Genomic DNA, 26,207 nt, shown 5'->3' with positions numbered 1-26,207 from the left:
AGTGTTCAATAAATGTTTTTGTTGAGAAATCTTGTCTATCTTAAGTAATTATTTGTGTTACATTTTATCTTTCAAATAGAGGTTAAAAACAAGCACATAATCGGCCAAAATAAATCGGCAGCATTAATCGGCCATCGGCCGACCCGGATTTCAAAAGATCGGCATCGGCATCGGCCATATCGGTCGACCTCTATAATGGTCACAAAGTTTTTTTTTAAGTTTTGGGGGGGCGTTTTTGCCTTTTATTGTGATGGGACAGTTTGTTGACACAAAGCAAAGTTGGAGAGAGAGAGAGGGGGACGGGATCGGGAAAGGTCCACGAGCCGGGACTCGAACTCGGGACTCCCGAAGCACAACTGCGCTATATGTCGCCGTGCTGCCCACGAGGCTATTGGCACCATCAGGTCACTTAAAGTTAATATATTAAAAAAAAATAACACTAATATTTTAATAATACTGTTAAATGTAATCATTAACAAATCTCAGAATAAATATGCTGAGATGCTTAAATAGTGCATTCAGAATATTAGCATTTAAAATGACTGATTTTAGTTTTTAGTGTTTTCTTTTTTATTCAGACAATAGGTTAGACTTTTAATATCTTCCATTTATCATGAAATTTATATTTGGTTTATCTGGTACATACATATTTAGAGGATTTAGTGAGACTTCTAAATGTGTCCTGGATATAGATCGAACATATTCAGAAACATATGGACATAGTGTATTAAAACATTCCTACCACATTTCCAACCTTAAAAGTGCTGGCATCCAGAGGCTGACAGAAGTACCAGATCACTGCAAAAACACCCCTAAAAACTCTTCTGTGGGACTCTTTCTGTGACATGATGACACCAGCGCTAATTGATGTGGTTACAACAATACGACTTCAGCAACAATGGTTTAAGCCTAAAACCACAGCATCCTTTCGACCATTTCGACCAAACGCAAGTCATCAGATCTCAACTGAGACAACATCTGAAGCCAACTCAGTGGACTAAAGAAGACCCAAGAGAGAGTGAGACAGGATATAAAGAGTGTCAGGCAGAGGAAAAGCATAAACAATGACAGAAGAACAGCACAAGGGAGAGTCATAGAGGAAGAGGGGGATGAGAGGAAATGACGTGATGCAACTCGCAAAGATATCAGATGTTGGGGGAGGGAGGACGCGGTCCACAAAGAAAATAAATGTCAGCCCACACAGGACAAGTTTATCTCCTCGGGAACAAAAGAGAAACAAATAGAGAAATAGACAGGAACAACAAAAAATTTGAAATCCAAAGATGGTGTATTTTAAGGAAGTGCAAATTGACATGTAAAGTATCAATATAGTCAAAACTAAAAATATAAATTTTTAAAAGGAACTTTAAATGATTTTTATAATACATTTTACACATTTTCTATTCAAAATTATTTAAAGTGGCATATAAATGTATTTATATTTTTTTATTTTGAAATACAAATAATAGATTTATGTAATACAATATTAATTTACAAGATTAAAGTCACAAAACATTTCTTTAAACTGAAGAAAAACAAAATGGTTTATGCACAACGGAATTGCATTCTTGCACAACACGTTTCACATCACTATAGCTCTGGTACACTGACAATGAACTCACTGAAAAAGATCGACTCTAAGACTTTATGATAGAGTATGCTTCAACAAAAACTCAGAGCCTGTTTACGATCAGGATTTGGGGCGTCTTTAGAAAGCCTACCACTTCTCTGGGTGTCTCTGGGTGTGGGGTGTCGTCGTCGACGTCGTGCTGCTCTGTGAGGGATGTATTTCTTCCCTCCTCGTAAGCCATGTCACACCCTCTGTCTCCCTGCGCTGTGATAAACTCTGCTGCTAATAAAATCTCCCTCTAGAGCGGCGGTCAGTCCACCTCGCCCCCCCGCCGTAAGACTCTTTATCAAACCCACTTCACTTCATGCAACAACAGAGAGAGCTTCCCCCTCGACTAAAGAAAGGCGAAAAAACGGAAACGATGTGGGGGTGAGACGCAGAAGGAGGAGAAAAAAAGCAAAGCGACAGATTAAGTCAGTGAAAGAAAGTGTGACTAAGCCCCACCCCTCAACTTCCTTACCCTCTACAAGTCCATCTGAACTCTCTCCAGTCATGTTTGTAAGCATGTGTGCATGTAGCGTAGTCTACTTGCAAACCTGTTTACAAGGCATGATACAGAGACCATCATCTAAACAGAACGCTTGAAGTATGTCAGAGTCATTGAGGCCACAGGAAAAAAAGAAATGTCAATGTCATTTTAGTATAATGAAGGTTTTGCGTCAGTTGCCACACTTTCATCTAAACTAATCTTTTAATAACCGTATGACACTTTACCTCCCAAAAAAACAATCTAATTAGTGATAAAGAGTTGCAATACGGCCGAAAAATTATGAGAATAGGGAAATCGAAAGATAAACAAAAAATGAGACCAAGCATGAGGATGCAAAAACAGTGCAAGAAAGGGCATAATGGACAAATGGATGGTCACTTTTAAAGCCTATACAGTCCAGAAAAGGTCTGTTTGAAAAGGACAATAAATTTGCAACGTCTTTATGGAGAGCGGACACACTTCAACAACAGCGACCCTACAGCAATGACAGCAAGAAACTATGGTTGTGATATTTTGGTGCATTTCTTTTCCTTCACAGCGGTGCACCCAAACTTAACGTCCAAATCAGCTAGAACAGTGATTGTCGTAAAATACTGTCTACTGTTGCTACACTGCAGGATTTGCTCGATAATAAAAAGTTATTACAACAGCTTTAAGCAGCAAAAGAGATACTGTTTCCCAAGACTTTCTGTGCACGCGCTCCGAGACAGAGTTGAACACGGACAGGCAAAGTGAACTTTGATCTTCAGGTTTGCACCTAAATGGTTAAAAACACAGAGAAATGTGTCAAAATGCCCAGCTTGGTGAGTATTCACTCAAACACTGTCGGTTATGTCTTATGTTGACATAAACAGTTGGGAAATAAGTCACATGTGTAATAGTATATTGGATCTGTGCAAAAAGTGACAGGAGCCTAATAAACCTGCTGCCGTCTGTGTCATTAATTATAATCAAACAACAAAACAAAAAAAGAAAATCACTCATTGCTTTTTAGCAGATTTAGTTTGTTCCTATAGTAACTGGTTGAGCACAGTGCCAGCAATGTCAAGGTAATAGGTTAAATTCCCGGATACCTTGAATGCATTGTAAACGCAAATATTTTGAGAGTTTATTATTACCCACATCCCCACATTTGGTGTACGACAGTTCTACAAGGAAGACAGCAGGAAGACTCACACTTGGACATTGATTTCTATTTTCTATCTCTGGTGTATCAAAGAACAGTAGAGATTTGTTAGGAACATAAGTCCCAGGAGTGGAATACAGATTGCTCTACCATTTTTGAACACCAGGGGGTGTGAACAGAACTGTTAAAGGGATGGTTTGGAGTAAAATCAACCTAGGGTCCTTTGCACCATGACCTCGAGCCAAACACCCCCCAGAAGCCTTTTTTTCCTTGGTCGAACATTATTAAAGTTAGAGCTTATTTAGAGGTATCAGCCGGATGGCTTAGTGCAGGAGCTAATGGATCCAAGGATGTATCTCGTAAATTACCCCACTAATAATGCCCAGAATGGTACCAAACTTCTACAGTAGTACAAATAGGTTCTGTACTCATAAAACGAGGCATTGGAAAGTTTTTAAGTACATTAGGAGTTTATTTAAATAACACTTGCCTGATGACTAATGCTACCGCTAACCCGGACACCGACGTCACTTCAGTGGTTTGGGAAAAGCACGTAAAAGTCCTGGCAGAAAGCGATGCATAAGGATGTAGTGTAACGACGCCCAGTTCCAGGAATGCACTAATATTTTGTTGGTAGTACCAGTTTATAACAATTATTAGTTGTCAACAGTTCGGAAAAAAATAATAATTCGTCGTTACACTACATCCTTATGCATCACTTTCTGCCAGGACTTTTACATGCTTTTCACGTGCCAAGGGAAAAAATGCTTCTGGGGGGGGGGGGGGGGGGGTGTTTGGCTCAATGTCATGGTGCAAAGGACCCTAGGTTGATTTTACTCCGAACCATCCCTTTAAATGAAATAAGAGTCAAAGTGTCTGTTTGATATCAGTTTGCGGGAGGGACCTTCACTGATGTTACTTTGGAAGATTGTTGCTGTAATAATAACAGACTTTGTTTAAGACAGAATGCAGATACATACTTAGACATTAAAAGTCAGAAGAAATATTTTAAGGGGAGAAAAATATTGAGATAAGTCTATAAGTATAAAGCTAATAGCGGTGTGTGTGTGTGTGTGTGTGTGTGTGTGTGTGGGGGGGGTAAATGTCAAGACATTTTTTTTCTAACTAGAGAGTTCACTGTAAACAATCAGATTCCACTCCGCTTCTCTTCAGATCTGATTCCAGATGTCGTTCTGACACTTTTAAATGTTATAGTAACTGCGTCTTCAAAGTGTGTCTAAAAGCCCTGTGTTTGATGAAGATTTAACAACATGATGCTGCCAACAAAAAAGAGCTCTGTATTCTGTATTTGTGGGGCGGGGAGGTTGTTTAGGGTGTGTTACACACCATCTCTGAGTCACATTCCTTAAAAATCCTAAAACAAGCTCCCAAAACTAAACACACACTAGATCATTAAAAGAAACATGTTTATCCTGTTTGCAAACTGTTGTGCAAATACTTGCACTTACCATATCCATTTATATTACATTTGCATTTGGCTTTGGATGTGCATGGAATATTGTACATATTCATCAGTGTTTTCCACAGGAATTGAACCCATGAACTTGATGTGGCACTTTTTTTTAAATTTATATATTTAAAAAGTACTAAATAAATCACTTTTAAGTTTTAAAAGTAAATAGAGAAAGCTGTTTATTTAATTCCTGTTTAAAATGTAGTAGCAACAAGAAAATAATACATTTATAATAAATAATAATAATAATAGGTAACTAATATCACACTGTAATAATATAAAATAATAATATAATAAATATTTAGAGCTGCACAGTTACGATCAAGAGTTAATTATGCCCCTTAATATTGTAATTATTAATTTTGTTGAACAGATTTTAGACTCAAATATTTATTTTATTTTTATGTTTGGTACATTATAATCAACAAAGCTATCCCTGCATTAAAGTTACTTTTTGAGTGTCAGATGATGATCACTTTTTCAAATAAGAATGCGTGTCATGAATAAACATTTATGATAATGGAGGACACAGGACAGACATAAGTGCACCTCTGAACAGCACTTGTAGAAATTTGCCAAGACAACCCTAGTCTCAGCCTCAGACGTCACGCTCACTAAAACGTCTAAACTGGCTAAACGTCTGATGCACAAAGCACAAAAAATAGGAAACACTTCGGGAGTTTTGAAGTGGTCATCTGATTGGTTGAAATCTACATGATTTCCTGGAGATGTGTGTTGCGTTCATTAATGGTCCGCCTGGAAACAAAGCCGTAGTGGCAGTCGTGTTTTCAATTGTGACAATGAGCCCTTATCAGGATCAACTAAATGCTGGATTTTCAAAAGTATGTGAAGTTCACGGCACCATTGTTGCCATAAACTTGCACATTGTTCTTGAATGAATAATTTATTAGATGCACGCTGTTCTGTTATCATAGGGACATTTTCACGCCCCTAACCATGACAAATGAAAGCCACGATGGGAGTCCGGACCTTCTGCCTGTCAGTCTGAAGGTCTGGCTACGCGAGACTAAAATGAGCTCTTGTGCTGTTCAATCCAAAATATAACTGAGCAGTGCTCATTCTCAGGTCACGCTTACTTGAACACACACACACACACAGAGGGAGCTCTATTCAACTGCTGTGGCTCGTGAGAATGCCAGCAATTCTGAGCTCAGTAAAAGCCCTGAGGCCAAAAAAATGACTGTCCTTCCTTCTGTCTCTCTCTCTCTCTCTCTCTCTCTCTCTCTGACCAGTCATGAGCTCTGAATTCATTTACCCTCGTTTCATCTGTAGCTGAACATTCGAAAAACGTTTACAATTTGAAGATAACTTGAGAGGGAGAGCAATACAGAATCCGTATGCAAGAGAGACAGAAACGGAGAGGGGTGTTACTGTGACAAAATACTGTGAGAATGAACAAAGTAAAGAGAGAAAGGGGGACACCAAAGAAGAAAACTAAATTCCAAAAGACAATATTCAAACTGGGATAAAAGTGTCCATGCAATCAAATTACGGGGAAAAAAAAAAAATGCTTATTTTCAAAAATGTTACTAGTCTGTGTGTTGCCTTAAAAAGTACTCAACTAATCGGTCTTAAAGTCGGCATGAAATGAAAATTCACCCTATCTATTTTCTAAATATGCACTGAGGAATTGTTGACAATATAATAATGTTTAATTTTTTTTTACCTCATAATTTTAATCAATGTCGTAACTCAGTCTTCCAGTGAAAAACGACATGCTTGCTTCTCTCTGCAATAAACCACGGCCCTTTCATACAATCAACAGCAAGCTTGCATTCAGATCTGCCTCAATCCAGTCCAAGTTCCCCACCCAACATTTTTTCGGTTTCCGATAATCTGTTTTCACTCAGATGTTTGTCACAATAACGCCGTTTCCGCCTTTGTCGTCTTTTTTCACCATTGTTGCCATTGGCTTTTGGCTTGCTTAGTTGGGGAAATTTTATTTAACATTTAATATTCAACAATAATATTGATTTGCCTGCATTGACAACAATATAAGAGAACTGAACTGAACTGAGCTTCTCCAGAGCGGCAATATACATTAACTAAACTTTTTTACAACAAAAATGAAACATTATGAATGGAAGTGAAGCAACGTAAATGATGCCATAGGTCACATGACAGTGACAACATGGTGGATGTAGTACATCTGAATTTCATTCATATGATACTGAATGTACTTTAATGGTCATGAAGCACGTTTCAAACCAAATGTAGTACCTACATATAACAGTTTGCGATTTCGGACACAGCCACTATTTTAAAAAAGTAGAAATAAAAACTAGGTAAACTGGTTGACCTCAGTGACAGTAAAAAATGGGATGGAAATTAAAGGAAGATATGTAAAAATTAAATATATAAATACAGTACACAGAAGAGATGTTTCCAGTGAAAAGCTTCACAGCCTCTTTACTACATAATACACATAAAAACACACCGACACATCTGGAGCATTCTTGACATTCTTGTGTGGTGAACGTTATTGTTTAGCGTCAGATTGATGAATAGAGACTGACGCCCACATACACAGGCCTATATCTAGATATATCCAAATCTATGCAGATTTTGGGGCAATATCATGTTGTCAGTATAGACACAGTATAAGTCTGATTGATTATTTCCCAAACTAATGGCTTTTTTATGTTAACAATATAATTTGATACACATTTTGTGTATGTGTGTGCGCACACATGTGGAGGCAAAGAGTTCCTTAGGAGGTTTTCAGTGTGTTCATTATGGGTTGAGATGAATAGTGTGTGTGTGAGTGCACACTGAGTTCAAATGAATAGTTTCATTGTGGCATCATGAGGAAAAGGCCTTCTTAAATCTCTATTGTACTCTCTCAAACTCAGACTGAGATATCATTGTGTAGTGGATTACACTCCTTAATACTCTTACAACTGTATTTGAGCTATCACTTTAAATAACTAGATAATAGCTTCCGAAACTGATTATCTTGCAGTCGATATATGAGCCCAAAGTTAACTGCCATTTCAGAGGCTTTTATTTTACAAAAATAATATAAAGGAAGTGTGTAGGAAGTGGGTGTGAGATCAACGGTGACTTGACTACATTGGGTCTCCTCGAACTGCAAGGAGTGGGGGAAAGGTCAAAAGTGGAAGATCAGTCCAGGGTCAGTGGGTGAGAGGTGGCCCAGTTCCATTGTACACAATTCAGAGGGCTTTTTTTTCTGCACCACGACCTATTTCAGGTCCTTCTTTGTATTTATTTCAAAAAAAAAAAAAAAAAAAAATTATATATATATATATATATTTTTTTTTTTATTATTATTATTATTAGAAATAAATACAAAGAAAAATGGTTTCCCAACATCTATATGAAAAATAGTATATGTAAAAATTAAAATCCTGTAATTTACTCATCCTCATGTCATTCCAAACCTATATGCATTTTGATGCACTGGAAGACGTTTTGAAGAATGTTAGAATTTTGGTGACAATTGACTTCCACTGAATGGACAAAAAACAAACAAACAGACATTTCTAAAAATAACACCTTTTACTTTCACGGAAGTTTATCATTTGCAAGTGTTTGTAAGCCTTCACAATTTAAATATTCAAGCGCAAGAAGACGCAAAAGAGAACTCAATTTAATAGTGCGAGATGTTTTTGAATGTACACATCCGAAGTGCGCGTCCTGAGAGCCGCTTCTCAGACAGCATGCGAATGCTGAATTGAGCTCTCTTTCAGGTCTTCTTGCGCTTGAACGGACATTTTCAAACAAAATTACGTCAAAAAATGCCAGTCACGGCGAGTATACTAATAAACATAGTCTGTTATATCTTAAGTGAACATAAACGGTTGAGAAATAAAACGCATGTTTAACAGTATACTGGATCCGTGCAGCTCTTAAAGTGACAGCGACCTAATAAACCTGCGGCTGTCTTTGTTTTAATGTTAATCAAAAGCAAAGGACAAAGAAAAGAAGAAAAATCACTCACTGCTCTTGACCGAATAACTTTTGTAACTTTAATAAGGATTAATCCATATTTAATTTATACAGTGAAGACTATGCAGTGCTATTTTACAGTTGATTATTCATTTCCTCAACCTGAAAATTACTGTTGGAGCTGGACTTACCTGAAAAACAAGAAAAGCAGAGTATGTTTGTTCTATTGTATTTGTGCTATTGCTGGCAGTTTGATTATTTGTTCTTATTTTTTATTACTGTCAGTTTACTTGTCTTTAAAATATTTGAAAGTCTGGCTAGTAGTTTTTGGTGTCACACAACATTATGGTTATGGGTCAAAAATAACGAAGAAAATAACTAGGCCTATTTTATTTTATTTATAAATTCTGGGCCAGTAGAAATAAACCTTAACATTGAGCCCTGGGGGGGATTTCGGACACAGCCCATGTTTACAATGAAGTGGCAAAAACCCAGGTATTTCTTATCATCTGTTCTGAGTGGTGTTTTTCACACCGCTCCTCTAGGCTTGGCTCCTATCATAAGCCAAAACGTGGGCTGACTTGATGATGATGATGATGATGAAACAGAGGCAGCTTCTTCTTTAGAGTGTGAGTAAATCTATCACAGGGTGATACGCTATTTGAGAGGCTGGTGGATTAAACATGGTCCTATTCCAGGGTTTTTCCTGCATTGGCAATATTTTGGCGGCCACCAAACTGAATCTTTGTCCCACCAAATATTTAATCGATTCGATCATTTAATGTGACGATACCTTCGGTACCGGTACCCACTGATAGCCAGCTGCTTTAAAGCAGCAATATGTCATTTATGCCGCTAGAGGTCGCTTATTCAAAACAAAGGCGTAGCTTGATGATGCAGTTAGTTCCATTATTATGCCGCAGACGCCGCTTCCACTTCTTCCAGTCATGCGTATGTGAGATAACACAGCACTGTTTTATCATATTAGATACATTTGAGTGTGTTGAAAGTTATTGTATAATGCTACTCTGTGCGTTCGCTTCTATGCGGCTACTATGAGACACTTGTTGCACATTGCACTGAGCTAGATAGATATTAGGCATGGTAAAACATGGTACTCGCGGTAAACCAAGAAAACGAGATTTAAACATAATGGGCCCTATTTTAACGATCTAAGCGCAGGACACAAGTGCACTTGGGCATGTCCAAATCCACTTTTGCTAGTTTAACAACGGGAAAAATGGTTTGCACATGGTCTAAAAAGGTTGTTCCTATATTCTTAATGAGTAATGGGTGTGTTTTGGGTGTAACGTTAAATAAACCAACCAGAGTCTCATCTCCCATTCTCTTTAAAAGCCAGTTGCGCTCGTGCCACAGCGGATTCACTATTTACATGACGGAATTTGCAAGCGGAAAGACTGAATGCGTCTCAAGAGTGCAAACGAATCTGCTCATGTGCGGGGTTAAAGCGCACAAGCAGACCGTCTACGGGACAAGATTCCACCATATCTTTATGTACACAATATTAATCTTTTACATTGTTATCCTTTTTAATTATTTTTAATATTTGGCTAGTTTGTGTGTTGCTGCGCATCTCTGTGTGTGTAATAAGCAGAGTGTACGTGCGTAGTGGACACGCCTATAGGCGCACATTACTAACGTGCTCTTTAAATGACAAAAAAAATACTGCACCATTGACTTTAGACCAGGTTTCAGTTGGTCAATGGCGCAGTCTATTTCAGTTCCTCAAAATAGCAACACGCCAACAATGCGCCTGAACACACCTCGTTTTCAGACCAGCATGCCCAAGGGCGCACAAATAGGTGCAAATACATTTGCCATTTAAACAACGAGGCGCAGAACGTGAAAATGATAACTGCGTCGGGCTGAAACTAGCAAAAAACACTTGCGTTGCCCTTGGCACTGCATTGCGCCAGGTGTATGATAGGGCCCTATAAGACTCACTGTGTTGAGCTGTATAACAATGATTAGTTTTCTGTCGATGAATGTATCCAAACAGTTGCTCGCCTGTCTAATAAAACACATAATATATTAATGGTGTCTTTGGTGTTTCCAAAGGATGGAAATTGAGGGTATGTAGGGCCCTATAATTTCCACGATCACGGAATCGCGGACGGAATCGCGGAATTGGCAAATTAACGCGGAATCTAGTGTCAACGCGGAATTTCGCGGAATTTTACATATTTGGAATAAAATTCTGTTTTTGTGTGGGAGAAAAACGTATGTCTGAGGAAAATCGCATATTACTGAAAGAACGAGCAGAGAGAGAGGCCCGGTCGCGCGCGCGTCTTCAGACTGTCTTGCTCTCTCTCACTCCCTCGCGCTTATTAATCTAAATCAACTGAGAATTGACACAATGGTAAAAGATCGGAAGAACGAAGTTTCACGTGGAGCATTCGGATATTTTTTTTCCTGAATTAGGCTACCGCTGGGTGTGAATTGTGAAAAAAAAAAAAAAAAAAACTTTTTTACCTTGCCTTCTTCTCTGAAAAGCGTTCCGCCCATTCAGCTGACATAAAAAACACGTTCAATAAACTAAACAACCTATCCAATGATTAAATGTTTTCTGTGTTGACAAATCTTGTGCGATGTCCTAACTGCCGGGATAATCACACAACACGTACAAGTCTGCTAATGATACGTCCGATTCGCGAACTAATGACTCCTTTGAACCGATTCACTTTAATGAATGTTTAAAACAACTGATCTGTCCAACACTGAATCGGTTCGGTGTATATATATAACAAAATCGGTAACACTTTACAATAAGGATCCATTTATTAAACTCTAGTTAACTAGATCAGTTAACATTAACTATTAATAAACTGCACTTTTACAGCATTTATTAATCTTTATTAATGTTAATTCCACCATTTAGTAGCCTACATTATTTAAATGAAAAGTTGTATTTGTTAACATTAGTTAGCTTAAAGGAGAACTCGGCAACTCTAGTGAACTCTAGTCACTTCTTCGCTGATTTTCCCTTTTGTTGTCGCATGTTTTCCCCACGAGCTCCCCCTACAGCTGTGGGGGGGCGTATATGTCACAACACGGTCGTAAAAAACTCACTTGCGTCGGCCTCCTCCCCCTCTCTACCGTTGCTCATGTGCGTTTGTTTTGATCGGAGCAAGCCAACTGAATCGTGTGGAGCTTTGTCTACCGAGGTGGGTAATCTGGTAATACATCATACATGCGTGTGTGTTTATGTTGAATTGCCGTAAAGCGATTCGTGTTTCGCGCTCGTTCTCGCTTCTCACGAGACTTCCAATTTCTATTTTGACGGGACGGTAGTCCCCAAGTTGCAAGGTTGGTTTTCCGCCTGGGAACGCTGGGGGGAGCGGGGAAAGTCACCAATATCACCAGAACAGGTTGTTTAACCATCCAAATGATTTCTAGACAGTTTTATTAAGTTAAAAAAGTTACCAAGTTCTCCTTTAATGCACTGTGTGAAGTAACATAATAAAAATACAGGGTTAGGGTTAACTAAGATTAACAAAGATTAATAAATACAGTAACAAATGTATTGTTCGTGGTTCATGTTAGTTAGCCTAATACATTCACTAATGTAAACAAACCAAACCACATTTAACACCTCTTAAAATGAGAATTTTGTTTGTTACCTCAATAAATTTAGGGTCATTCCTATTTTATTTGTGTACATTTTAATCATTAACATTAAAAACACTCTTTTTACGACTAAAATAACAGTAAAGTGTAAAAAAAACCTGAATTCCCAAAAATTAAAACGGAAAAAACGGAATTTGGGAAAAAATAAAACGGAATTTGGGAAAAAAGAAAACGGATTTTATAGGGCCGTATGATGTTATTGATAGGCGACGCACGGACGTGGTCCGTGTCCTGGTTAAAATTGCTGATTTCTCTGGATTTAAACATTCTTGGAAACATTTGGGATAACGTGTAGACAAGTCAACAAAATATATAACATTGTTCATACAAGGGCTGCTCGATTATGGAAAAAAATCAAAATCACGATTATTTTGGTCAGTATTGAAATCATGATTATGTAACACGATTATTTCACATGACTTTGGGAACGTGTTGCATTTATTAAAAAGACACTTTCAACAATTCTTAACAAATTGAAATTTGAACATTTATTGTACTTTTTGAACTATTAAAAATAAGTAAATAATATAACAGCTAATACTTCAACAAGTATTTTAATTTTCCCGCAGGTCTACCACTTATAATGCGGGAAATCCCCCCACAAACATTGATTCACTTTAGCAAGTAGATTGTATGAGTAGCCTAAATTAATCCACACAGATTATAAAATCAAATCTATAATTTTAAAACTTTCGCAAAGACGCAATTTCACAAACCGCATGAGTGTTCAGCGGTGCTGCGTCTTCTCTCTCTCTGTCTCTCAAATTGAGTTGGAAAAAGCATGCGTCGAAACTACACTCTCGCGTTTAGGAGTCGGGACATGACGGAATTGTCACTTGTACAATCGGGCCAGTATTGCATCGTAACTAAAGTTGATCATTTTCACTTCTTTTAGTCTTATCAGTTTAAACATTCAAGCTGAGAGAGTTTACGGCTCCGGGAAGTGCGCGTGCGCATGTCATTCAGAACACAAGACAAAATAAGAGTGTTCTTGCAAAACAGAACATGGCAAAATAATCGTTTTTACTCGATTGTACTATTTTAGTGATCGTTGGTAGCCAAAATCGAAATCGAAATTCAATTAATTGCACAGCCCTACATTTTAATACAAAAATCTTACATATTGTGCCTTTAAAACACTACCAAGTGCAAAGGCCAATCAGATGTGTTTAAGTTAGTCCCCAATCCCCTCAACACTGCTCAAAACAGCTGAGTTTTTGTTCAGCGCGAGTTCTGCACACTCACGAATCCTTTCATTATAACCAACTAAGTATAAACATGATGTCAAAGACATAATTGACATCATCCCCACAGTGGCTATAGCACTCGGTATCTGTTTTCATTCAGTTACTTACTACTCTCCCATTGTGTGCAATAACGTATGCAGTACTTTACTGCCTATTGTGCAATAACCTGTATGATCTGCTGTGAAAGATCTGTGCAATACTTGATTGCTCACTACTTGTGCCAATAGTATGCAAAAAAATGCAACATTTACGTCTCTTCTGTTATATGCCACAACTGTGCAATACGTGTGCAATAGTCAATACTCTACACTTTTGTACTTTAGACATTGTTATGGATTAACTGGCTTAATTTGAACTACTGCCTTGACCGAACTTGTTTTGTATTGTATTGGTTTAGGTAATTTTACTTAAGACTATATATATATATATATATATATATATATAAATTGGACGTTTAGTTTGCACTAGTTATATGTGATTGCACTGTAAGGATTGCACTGATTTTGCTGTACTTTGTATTGTGACAACAAAGAATCTTGAGATTCATTGCACAGATTCATTGATTATAACATTGATTTTTCGCAAGAGTGCAGCTTTGTTTACCTCGCATTGCAATTGACAGCTTTAAATTATTATAATGCAAAATTTAATGAAATGTGTAATTTAAAAGTAAAAAAACAATTTGGAAAATTTCTTCATATTTATACAGTGCTTTGTGCCCTATTTTTACAGAATCTTTTTTTACAGTGATATTTTTCATGCTGCTAAATACACACTGCAAAGTTTCTGAACTGAAAACCGTATTTAAATGCAGTTGAATCCGATAGATGAGCTGAGCTGCTTTTCCACCAACAGGCCAAACGGTTTTAAGAACGGTAAGGAGCGGTTCCGGTTATATTTCCACTTGAGATTGGGTGTGCACGGCACCATTACAAACCGTCCTCAGCCTGGAATAATCAGAATGGTTGGCTAACCATGCTGGTTAAATGCTACATTGCCACTCATGATTGGTCACTTAATAGTTTCTCTGTAGCTGGCCAAGCGTGTTATTTGAGTGAAGTTAACGCAAGTTAATAATAAAATTTAAAGAAATATCTGATCATTATCAGTGACAATCAACGGAGAGCTTACATATCACTTATTTATAAAGCTTGAATGATCGGGATCGGCCATTCACGATGACAAGAAATCGGTAGTTGGTATCGGCTGCAAAAATCCTGATCCTAGGTATAGGTTAGTATAGGATATAGTATAAATTATGGTTTAGGTTAGTATAGGATATAGTATAAATTATGGTTTAGGTTAGTATAGGACAGGGGTCGGCAACCCGCGGCTCTAGAGCCGCATGCGGCTCTTAAGCGCCGCCCTAGTGGCTCCCTGGAGCTTTTTCAAAAATATGAAAATGGAAAAAATATTTTTTGTTTTAATATAATTTCTGTAGGAGGAAAAACATGACAAACATTCATAACCCTTTCGCACGTACGATCGGTGGTCGGTGTGATTAGAACGGTCAGTGCATGACGTGATCAATTGCTAAATTCAAATGTGCTCTTGCGCGTTGGCTGGCGCTGAGCCAGAGACAGGCGCGCTCAGACCTGTCATATATCACAACTTCTCCGTGTTTTCAACCACATAATGTTTATGTTAGGTTTTAGACATATAAGTACTAAAAAAACAATACATTTAGAGTTTGTAAAATATACAATGATGTTAAAGGAAGAGGCAATAATAATCATTTCCATTATATACGTTTTATTCATATCAGATACACATTGTGTAAGTAACTTTAAAGTTTACTCTATTCTTCTCCCAGTTCACCAGCCACTTACTTTTATGTATTTCGGGAGAAGTGGATGAATTCACGTGTTGTAAATCCAACAGATCCGATTCTCTGAACTGCATCTGCGGCACAAACTAAGATGGCGGCGCCCATCGCGCATACAGCTCAACTAACGCGATCGTTATAAAGGTGTTTAAACAACAAAACACTTCCACTTGCATATATTTGACAATCGGAATATCAGATATTTCATGCCATATCTAAAACATTTGTTAATATTTTGAATAAAAAAGGAAAAATGACATAAAAGCAGATCATCATTCATTCAGCTCTGCTGTTGCTGCGGTGTGTCACGTGACACGCAATGACGCGTCACCATGGAAACCATAAAGTGACACATTATAAATAACGGTCGCCTTGAAAAACGGTCGCTTTTGGGTTAAAGTTTTTCAACGTTGTAAAAATAATACACGAATAAATAAAACGAAACATAATACATTAAAATTTTAATGGAAATTAAATTAATAGCACCATTGTACAGCAGAGTAGTCACGTGGTGCTTCATTCTCTCCAGGATGCGCTGCAGGTAAAATAAACATTTAACGTTAATCATGAATGCTCATTATGTATTTGTAGCCTACTTATCATTTTGATACTAGGGGGCTAATAAAGCTAATATAGACACTTACAGCATGTGTTGCCTTTAAGGCTTATTTAAGGCTTTTAATTTTTTGCGGCTCTAGACAGATTTTTTTTTTTTTTTTTTGGTCCAATATGGCTCTTTCAACATTTTGGGTTGCCGACCCCTGGTATAGGATATAGTATAAATTATGGTTTAGGTTAGTATATGATATAGTATAAATTATGGTTTAACATGTTCTTGAACATAATAAAAACCAAACAATTTTTTTTTGCAGGAAACAGTGTATAAAAGGAATAGTTCACCTAAAAATGAAAATTCTGTCATTTCCTCATCCTCATGTTGTTCCAAACTGTGCATGCATTTATTTATTTTAAATAAGGCAATCCTAGATAATAATAATAATAATAATAATAATAATAATAATGTGCTTGCTAATGTTTTGAAGGCATGTAGATGTACAACTGCTCTTGGAATAATTGAAAAAATTTTTTTTCAATTGATTACTAAATTACTAAAAACAAAAAGACTGACGCTTCAATGACTAAAATATTTTGAACTACTTTAAAAGTTTATTTCTATCTGTCTTAACTCAAAGTTTAAGTCTAAGATCTCTCTCGTTAATGAATTAGTACGACACCTAGATTCCCCAAATTAAAGGGCCGAGCTAATTAAAGCGCTTTGTGCCTGTTCTACCACCCTCCTGTGAGACAGTATCCTGTGACATCACTAATCATAGTTGCTACGGCAGCAGTTGTCCTGGAAACCTGGTTGCAAACACCTGTCTGTGACCACTCCCAATGTCTCCCATTCGCATTACAACACAAGCTGATCGAATCTCTATAACAGCAGATGTGAGTGTTTGATAAATGTCTAAAAATAACCAGGAAGCAAAGTATATCCGTCATGTTTCAAATCCACGGAATGTTTATAATGTATTTGCATAAAACACAAGCCTTCCTTGTGCAAACCAACTGATCCTATTAGTGAATAAAAAAAAACATGATCAGCTAAACAAAGGATTGTATGTCACTGTTACTCTACTGCAAAGTATCCCTTGTGTGTGTGTGTGTGTGTGTGTGTGTGTGTGTGTGTGAATGAATGAGGAAATCAGTACATCTCTTCCTGGAGTGGATCGTTATGGCTGTAGTTTATTGCTCCATTTTAAAGGTTATCTAAGATTGTATGAATAATGGGATTGTTGAAAGAATAGTAGCCGCTAGCTAGTGTATCTCACACAGACACAGTATTATATAGACTAAGTACCCTGTAAAATACCAGACCCACCCAGAGTCAGGGGACTCTGAGACACATTGACCTGGAGAAGTTCTCTCTTTCTTAAATACACAGATGAACAGACATGCGCACACACACACGCATGTGGTCATGTACACAAACACAGGAAAGAGTGTGCACATCCTTCTTTCTAATGTGACAGATGAGAAAAAAAAAACAAGCTTTTTTCTTTCATATATCATTACTAACAAGTATTTTCAAAAACGTTGCTTCTCCATTCCCACTTTCTGTGCTATAGTACAATTTTATAAAAAGACTGTAAAGTTTATGTGTAAATATCCAAGATTATATTCTCATCTGTATGACCTCAAAGGCCATTTCTTTTTTAGATTTTGAAAATAAAAATACAATAAATCCTAAAGCTAAATCTAATCCATCAATCAACCATAGTTTATTTGCTCCTTTTTTCCTGACCACATACAAAAATCTTTTCTGCTTAACAGAATGATTCAGAAAGCTAAAATGATAATCTTATCAGGGACATAACACTGGGAAAACCCCCCAAATTCAAGCTCAAATTCAGCGTATTCTCTCAGAGCAATCCGATCTCCAAAGAGAGTGCCTGAAACCCTGAATCCTAAATTGAGCCTGGAAATCCAAGCGAGCAGTGGGAGTGACGGAGAGCTGACCGGTCTGATAAAGGGAGAGAGACAGACAGAGAGAGGGGAATTTTGGAGTTAAGGGGGGGGTGGTGTAGAGCAGCTGGTGTTTCACAAAGAGGAAGGGGGAAGAGAGAAGAGATAGAAGCAAAGAGAGAGAGAGATTACAGGCGCTACTACACCCAGCGGATCAGTTTACAACACCCTAACTGTTGCATGCTCTCTCAGACAAAGAGCAACAGGACAGTGTGGATGGGAGGGGAGGATGTGTCTCTCTGCAGAGTATGCTGGCTTTCACAGCATTAAATATTCATCACTCTGGGATGTATTAACAGGATGGCATCCAAATAAATGATTTCACGGGGCGGGCCGAATTGAAATTCTTGCATTCAACCAGAAAACTGTGGTTTTTAAGTGCTTTATAAAAATCGGAGATTAGCATAACAATAGAACATTAATTTAACACACAGAGAGAGAACAAAGTCTAATCGTGTACATTAGTGACATTTCTTCCTGAATAACAAATCAAGCAGTTAAACCACAATGAACAATTAGAGCAAGAGAATGAGAGAGAAAGAGAGCATTTACGCAGCGATTGAGTACTTCGCATCAAGATCAATGTGTGGAGGACAAGCCCAAGGCACTGAAATAATGAAAGTGTGGTTTTAGTAATGGAACAGTTATGCAAGCTGCACTAATGCTTCAGAACGTTGGATAATGAGTAGAACTCATCATGGACACAGAACTGATGACGTCATAATTGGGAGGAACTGGAATTTAAAAAAAAAAAAGGGCTTTGGAGCACATGGCCAGAGTTTGCCTTTATGAGGTCATGAGAAAACGCAGCTGTTTTACACTTGGGGGGGGGGGGAATGGGGAGGGAAGCGATCGAGTTTCTGAACCACCCATTAAAGTTATTAAACCAGCTGTTGATCAGCTTAAAAACAGGGATACGCCAGACCAGTATGCTCTCCACTGGAGATCATGCACTGATATTACAATTCTAGTTGATACAGATAAGCCGATAAATCATTTGCATGGTATAACCAATAAATTAATAAATTGTAGATTCAATTCTTGTGCAATAAGGGCTAGACAATACTCACTCTCCTCCAACAACCTTTTACTCATGAGAACGCAGCAATTAGCAAACAATGACAATCCAATCAACTTTAATCAATTGACAGCAAGGGTAATATAAATGTAAAACTAGAGTAAGCAAACATGCACAATAAAATATCCAATAGCAACCAATACTGGTAAGATAAAAAAAAACTCAAGCTACATGTGAACATGAACACTGGGGAACAGCCCTATGATGACTTAAAGGGGTCCTATTATGCCATTATACGAAGTCTTGATTTTGTTTTTGGGGTGCAGAATATGCTTGATTGATCAAAAAACGCATAGCCTAATTTTTTCACATATTTTACATTATTACAGGTCCTCAGTCTGGTTGAATGCGTCGTTTTCGATGAAGCCCCTCCTTCCGAAATACGAAATGTGCTGTGATTGGTTAGCTGGCCCAGTGTGTTGTGATTGGCAGTGCTTAGTGTGCGTTCGGGAAATGTCCTGCCCCTCCACAACAACTGGGAGTTCTTTCCTAGTGTAAATATTAACAATGGCATCAATTTCAAAATATTTCAGTGAACAGTCTTAGAAAAGCAAGAGCTTACAAAAGCTACAGTAAACACTACATCAATACTGCAATGTTAGTTAGCAGACTAGCAGAGGCAAAGCTTTGCCCTTTGTTTACATCATATGGCAATTTATGAGCTTATAATTGGAACTGTAAATTTAAAACAACTACAAATAATGATACAAGTTGTGATCCATAAACAACAAGATTGTCTCGACAAAATGGTAATGGCTATGTCTTTCAGGAGAAGCTTTTGTGCGTATAGCCTGCATTGTACTCTCTTCTGGAAGCTGTTCTCCGTAACATGTGGAGCGCACAGACAAACGTTGAGGTTATAATGTTCAGGCACAGTGTTAAAAATAAATTTCAACCTCTCTTAGTTTGTTAACCCTGGGACAAACTTTTTCCAGCGACAACAACTCTTCTCTAAAGCAGCCCAAGAGGGCCTCACCCCTTTGTTGCGTGTTCCCGGGGGCAGGGTTTATGTTAATTTTAGGGTTTGTGATGTCACCAACCCAGGAAGAAGCTCGTTGTAGTCCCTACCAGCCATTTGTTGTAGTCCTTAAAAAGTGATTTCAGTAAAAGAAAATATCTCCCTTTGCATTGAACTTCAAGCGTTGTAACTTTGCAAATGTGGTTTATACTCAAACAGCAACATTACACTCTAACTAAAGTTAAAAAAGTGAAATCATAATCAACCACCCCTTTAAATAATAAAAAAAAAAAAACACAAAAGGTAAAAATAAAAAAACACAAAGCAGCAAATGTTACCCCTCAGCAACAGTATTGAGAGATGGATATTTACATAAACCACCAGATAAATTCAAGTTAGTCCAATCAAGGTGGTCAACACAAACATGACAGCAGCGAGTCACCAGTACACACACACACACTAGGGGTCAGTAAATAGGCTGAGGGTGTGGCGGTAGAGCACAACATAAAGTCAATGGTGAATACGATCTGGAGCTGTGGTAACACAATGGAGTCCATTATGCCTGAGCATCAGTCTCATGCCCTCATGATCCCCTCCAAAACTGCACAATCAGCCAAACACATCACAGCCAATGAGATCTCAGCAATAACTTTTTTGGCCAACAGAGATGCAGACAGATACTGACAAGTGCGCTCTTCTTGGTAAGCTCATCTTTGAGCATCCTCGCCAAAATCAAATCCAAATGTTAGACAGTAATAAAACAAAAACAACATACTCTTTCTTATCACACTCTTAAAAAGAAAGCACTGATTTTTAGCACGGATGGTTCTTCAGATTATTAAAATATTCTTCAAAGTAAGAAAAAAATGATACTTTTAAGAACTGTGAAAAAATTCCAGTTTTTTTTTTGGGGGGGGGGGGGGGGATTATGACTAGGCTAATTCATTCATGAGTTGGTTTGAGTCTGACTTTGGTTTGGTTTTGGTTCACAAAACTAATCAGAACAATTTGTTAATGAATTAGACTCAACCAGAGTTTAAGTTCTTTAGTAACTTGAGTGACATATATATATATATATATATATATATATATATATATTATTTTTTGTGGGGGTGGGGGGGGGGTATAAACTACTTTATTCCGTTTTGAGGTGAACTACTTTAACCAACTGTGTTCATTGCACTAAAACTGCTTACTAGATGAAATTAACTTCCAATTTCCATTGATATAAAATGAAACCAAACGTACACCTTATTCTATAGACCGACATACAGGCGCATCGATTTGCTGATGGTATGTACTTATTGACAAAAACAATACGCAACTGTGTTAAAAGCCAGTGAAGTGAAGACAGGACAGCAAAAAGGGAATTAACCTACTCTTCAAACCCCATTAAGCAGGTCTAATGCGTAGAGGGCTGGGAACTTACTTAATAAAACATACAGATACACAACAGGAGTTCACAGGGATAAGGCTTTGCGGAACATGCTAGCCAAGCACATAACATTAAGTTCTGTCAGCTCCATCTGTGAACTGATAATCTAGTGAGCAAATAAACTGTTAGGTTGTTAGCTTGCGACGCATCTGTGTGCAGAATCGCCTGCTGTGAGGATATGAAAGATAAGATCATTGCATCTCATTTTGAACCCTGAGGGCTCTCTCAACAAAACAAAAACTGATGCTCATTATGTGAATCAGCTGTTGTCATTCAGTTGCTGACATAATCACATTCACATTCCTGATGATGACTGTTCTTGCTTAGTCATCCTATGTGTGGACATGAGTGTGTGCATGAGGCTATGTCCACATTGTTAGTTGTAACCATATAGGAGATGCTTCATGAAACAGGGAAAATATGTGTAGGAGTCGGACTATGACTTTGTTGGTGTTTTCCATGTTTTCTGAAAGTATCTGGTCACTTATGACAACAATTCAGCAACATTACACGAATATCTACAAAAAGGTTTAAATTGGGAAAACAGTGGTGGCCTTAAAGAAGCTTTAAAAGCAAGGGCGAAATTGTCAATCACACATTGGGGGGGACAGCTGTGGGACTTTTTGTGTTGGCGCATGCACACATTTTTTTAATCAAAATAAAATAAAAGTCAGAGTCCGAACACTTAACAGCATACAACAGTCATGCTGTTAAGTGTACTTGGTACCTCTAGGGGAGTCCGGGGGCATGCTCCCCCGTAAGAAAATTTTGTACATTTTAAAGGTAAGTTCATTAATCTGGTGCACTTTGAGTCACCCGAATCCACTGTTAAAAATAAATAATCCACCCGCAAACCGCCCGAACCTATGATATTCTCTGATTTAGATATCTGCATCTGATCATCACATTACAATTATTCAAATTCTTAGTGTTAAGCATGATAATATGGTAACATATCACACTGACATAGGCTGATTTAAAATGAACATTTATTTAAAATAAAAGTTCTTCTTTTGCCAAAATTATATTTCCTTAATAGCCTAAACAGAGGCTTTACTCAGTTTGGGCCATGCAAATTATGGGAGTTTCCCGGGAGAAATAACAAACCGGGAGGGGTCCGGGAGATAGGGCTAAAAAAACGGGAGAAACCCGGGAAAAACGGGAGTGTTGACAGGTACTGTATGGCCAAATGTCTGTCAGATTTCGCGCTCCTAACTCTTCTGTTTGTTTTTTCCTAACTCACTGACGGTGCACGAGCTACTAAAGGTATAGGGAAAACATGACATGGATTTCAGGAGAAATAGGTTTTGTTAATGTATAGTGTAAGGCCAGTCGAATGGATTTGGGAAATGGACCGGCCGGGATTTTATATTTTCGGAGCTGGAAAGAAAGATGTATTTGTAATCACAATGATATTGCCCGCATAATCATACAGTATGATCAAATATTGGGGGGGACAAATTGTCCTTCTTTGAATATTGGGGGGGACGTGTCCCCCTGTCCCCCCATAGAATTACGCCTATGTTTAAAAGATTAAACTGGACTAGTGAAAGTCAATGAATCAGCCAGAATGATTCATCTGCCAATACTTGGTCAGTTTCAGCATATTATCCAAATAACTGATTTATTAATGGAAGGGTTCTCCCTTTTTTCAGATTAAAAATCATACTTTTCAAAAAAATTGGCATCATATTACCGTGATTTTGTTTCAAAACTGTATGACTTTCTTTTTTCTGTGGAACATAAAAGATATTTTGAGAATTTTTTTTTTTTCATACCATAGAAGTCAACGGTGACCAAAAGAGGTTGCCGACATTCTTTAAAATATCTTTGCGTTCCACAAAATAAAGAAAATTATACAGGTTTAAAAAACTAGGCCTACATGATGACACTACTTTTATTTTGGGGTGAATTACTCTTTAAAGCATGAATGTAAAAATTGCATCAATTTGCATAAATTTTGACCACATGAAATGCACTATACATAATATTATTCAATTCCAAAAAAATGAATTGAAAACAGAAAAAAAAAAGACAAAATAGTGAAAAGGAAACAAAAAAAAAACCCTTTGGTTAAATCGACTAAACTGGTTATTCGGATAATCTGCTGAAAATTCCTAAATATCCTTGGTTCAGTCTGTCTGATATATCGACTATCTCTAGTCCAGTTAATGGTGCTATATGTTGCTCTTTTAAAGCTTCTTGTTGAACATTTGTTTTAAACTGCTTTTGACATTTTTCCCAAAGAATCTGGTCAGCATATGTGCCCATGTTACATAACACATGTGTGCTGGCAGCTTACATTTAATAGACCATACAAAGAAATACACATAAAACATTTCTTTAAACACTTTCCATAAGTCATAAAAGACTATCTATACAAGGCCTAAACTTAGTCTTCATTTTATTTGTTTTAGTTCAGTGAAATTTTGGGTTCACAATTCTCTGGCACACACCACAACGAGAAAACATAAATATTGGTGTTTAAAACAGAGCAGGTCTAAAACAACCCAAGCTCAACAGGGTTTTCCAAATGAACTGTAGTATATTTAGTGTACAACCCAAACATGTTGACTTGTGTTTAGCCACCACAAATGTCTCTTTACACCATAATGGAGGAGAAATGCCCCCTCAGATGAAGGGTGGATGGGGGACTCCATCGCTTTAGAGATAAACTCAAGTCATTCTTCCATTCAGACGAGCTTTCTAAGTAAAAGTGAATGCATCTCATGGGTCTTAAGAGCAACTGTATTGTCTGCCCCCCAAATCCATGGGATTATATTGGTATAATAAAGCACGTGAGGGGTTTTAGGATCTAACTAGAAGGGTGCAATACTCTAACTGTACATTTTGAGGGGTTTATTCTGTAATAAGCAGTCAACTTACTTGGATGGAGTCATTTGCCATGGTTGTATCTGGATTGGCGTTTGTATCAGGACACCCAAATTGTCGTTCCTCTTCTTCCTAGATTCTCAATGATCGCCGACAAACAATGTCAGCTCTCAATGCAACCGTTTAAGATCCAGCAGCGGTTGAACGATTTATTCAAACTCTGTGCATATAATAAATGCTGTTTCATCACTGTCAGACCTGATGCAGGTTGTCATTTGGACAAAACCGAAGCTTCGAAAATTCCTTCAATTTAAAATAAAACAACTGCATGTAAAACATGATATAAAAGCATTAGCTACATAAATGGCAACGTTCAATCAAACTATAATCTGGCATATCGACAGCTTGCAGTTAAGTTGTATGTATTTTTCCATGATAGCGCCCTAAAATAGTTCTTCTGGTGGAGCTCGTTACAGATGCATACATGTACCGCATTGGTCAGGGTAACTGGTCAAAAGAGTTTCTTCTTCATCTGAAAACACCACCGCGTATATTCAGTTCAACAGCTAGCTCATTATCAAACAAGGCCCGAAGTGTTCACATTCACAGCCGGTGAATAATACAACAATCCGCTCCTCTGGAAAAAGATACGGTCGCCGCTCTCCAGTGTGTTCCTCGCGCGCCAGTGATGAGGCTCGTGTACTCTCTCTCCGAGTCCGGGCGCGCGCGAGCATTGTGGACGCAGGCAGTGAGCCGGTTGCGCGCTCTTGGGGGTCACGTGATCTCGCATTGTGTTCACAAGCAAATGAATTTGGTTTCATCACTCCCTCGTGGCAAACAACATTTCCAGCTGTTGATTCACACCGCAAAATATATATGTCCAAAGGTTACAGCGGTTAACAAATCTGTATTTTAAAATAAAAAGTCGTATGTTACTTTGACAAACATTTAAGCTTTTAAACTGAGTGTCTTTCAACTAAGATAAAAAAATTAAGGCTAAGATATTGTAGACATCCAAAATACGATACGTAATCTTGTGTGCGACTGTCATTACTTTTCTCTGAAAGACCAATGAAATATATGAAATCATCTTTCCGCCACAGAATAAAAAATAAATAAAAAAGATAATTGTGACTTTTTTCCTCGCAGAGTTGACAAGATCACATCTTGCTAAAGGGACCAAAACATATTGATGACTCAACCTGCTCTACACTGATTTTTGACCAATCAATTTTTCCTCACGGAAAGAAAAACAGCATACAGGTGTAGAATGAGTAAAAAAAAACGTGATATTTTTATATATATTTTTATATATATGTGTGAACTAATTCTTTAAATTACTTAAAACGATTCCTTAAAATAATTTAAAACTATTTCTATCATGATGCATGAGATCATCAGTATAACATCTTGAGAAGGCATCAGCAACTAGGCCTAGGCTAACGTTACCACTTGAGACGTAAGATTTGAGTTTGCACACAGATTAAATACACGGTAAAATGAAAACATTTATTTGTTACCGTGTAGATAAGTACAACTCTCAACTTCTGTACCTGTTGCTGGGAGGGTTTCGGAGTCCTAGCAGGTTCAAGAGTCGGAAATACAAATATGGTAATAACGAGTGGCTTTACAACGGTCGAGGAAATACAAATATGGTCATGGCGAGTAAAAAAGACAACGGTCGAGGAAATACAAATATGGTCATGGCGAGTAAAAAAGACAACGGGCGAGGAAATACAAATACGGTAACGGTAAGTGAAATCACTCAAACCTCTAAACTGCGACACAATAATTTGTATTTTTCTAATTACTGTATTTATTAGTTTAGTCACAGGTGCAATACAATGTACAGACTAAAATTAATAAGCAAAGTCAACAATTAGCCGTCAAAGTTTGTGACATTGCAGATATGACATCTTTTACAAATCTTGTCACGAGTATGTTGACGTGTTTGCAGACGATTATCGATTGTGTTAGCAAGGATGTAGTCGTCAATTACTTTTAAAAA

At 37.6% G+C, this 26,207-nt stretch overlaps 1 protein-coding gene across 2 annotated transcripts in view; it reads right to left on the bottom strand.

Moving 5' to 3' along the window:
- The window catches only part of pkn1a (protein kinase N1a), a 50,900-nt gene extending 25,925 nt beyond the window's left edge, over positions 1 to 24,975 (bottom strand). The window contains exon 1 of one of the 2 annotated variants that reach the window (XM_081361571.1): positions 24,254 to 24,975. In XM_081361571.1, coding sequence (XP_081217697.1) covers positions 24,254 to 24,274 — 21 coding nt within the window. In that variant the 5' untranslated portion in view covers positions 24,275 to 24,975. Of the gene's footprint in view, positions 1 to 1,721; positions 1,948 to 24,253 lie in introns of those variants that run through there. The other variant, XM_081361569.1, reaches the window with a different exon arrangement.
- Between the last annotated feature and the right edge of the window lie 1,232 nt (positions 24,976 to 26,207).

This window comes from Scardinius erythrophthalmus (assembly GCF_964197995.2).
Source record: "Scardinius erythrophthalmus genome assembly, chromosome: 3".
NCBI lineage: Eukaryota > Metazoa > Chordata > Actinopteri > Cypriniformes > Leuciscidae > Scardinius > Scardinius erythrophthalmus.
This window is presented reverse-complemented; position numbering and strand designations above follow the sequence as displayed.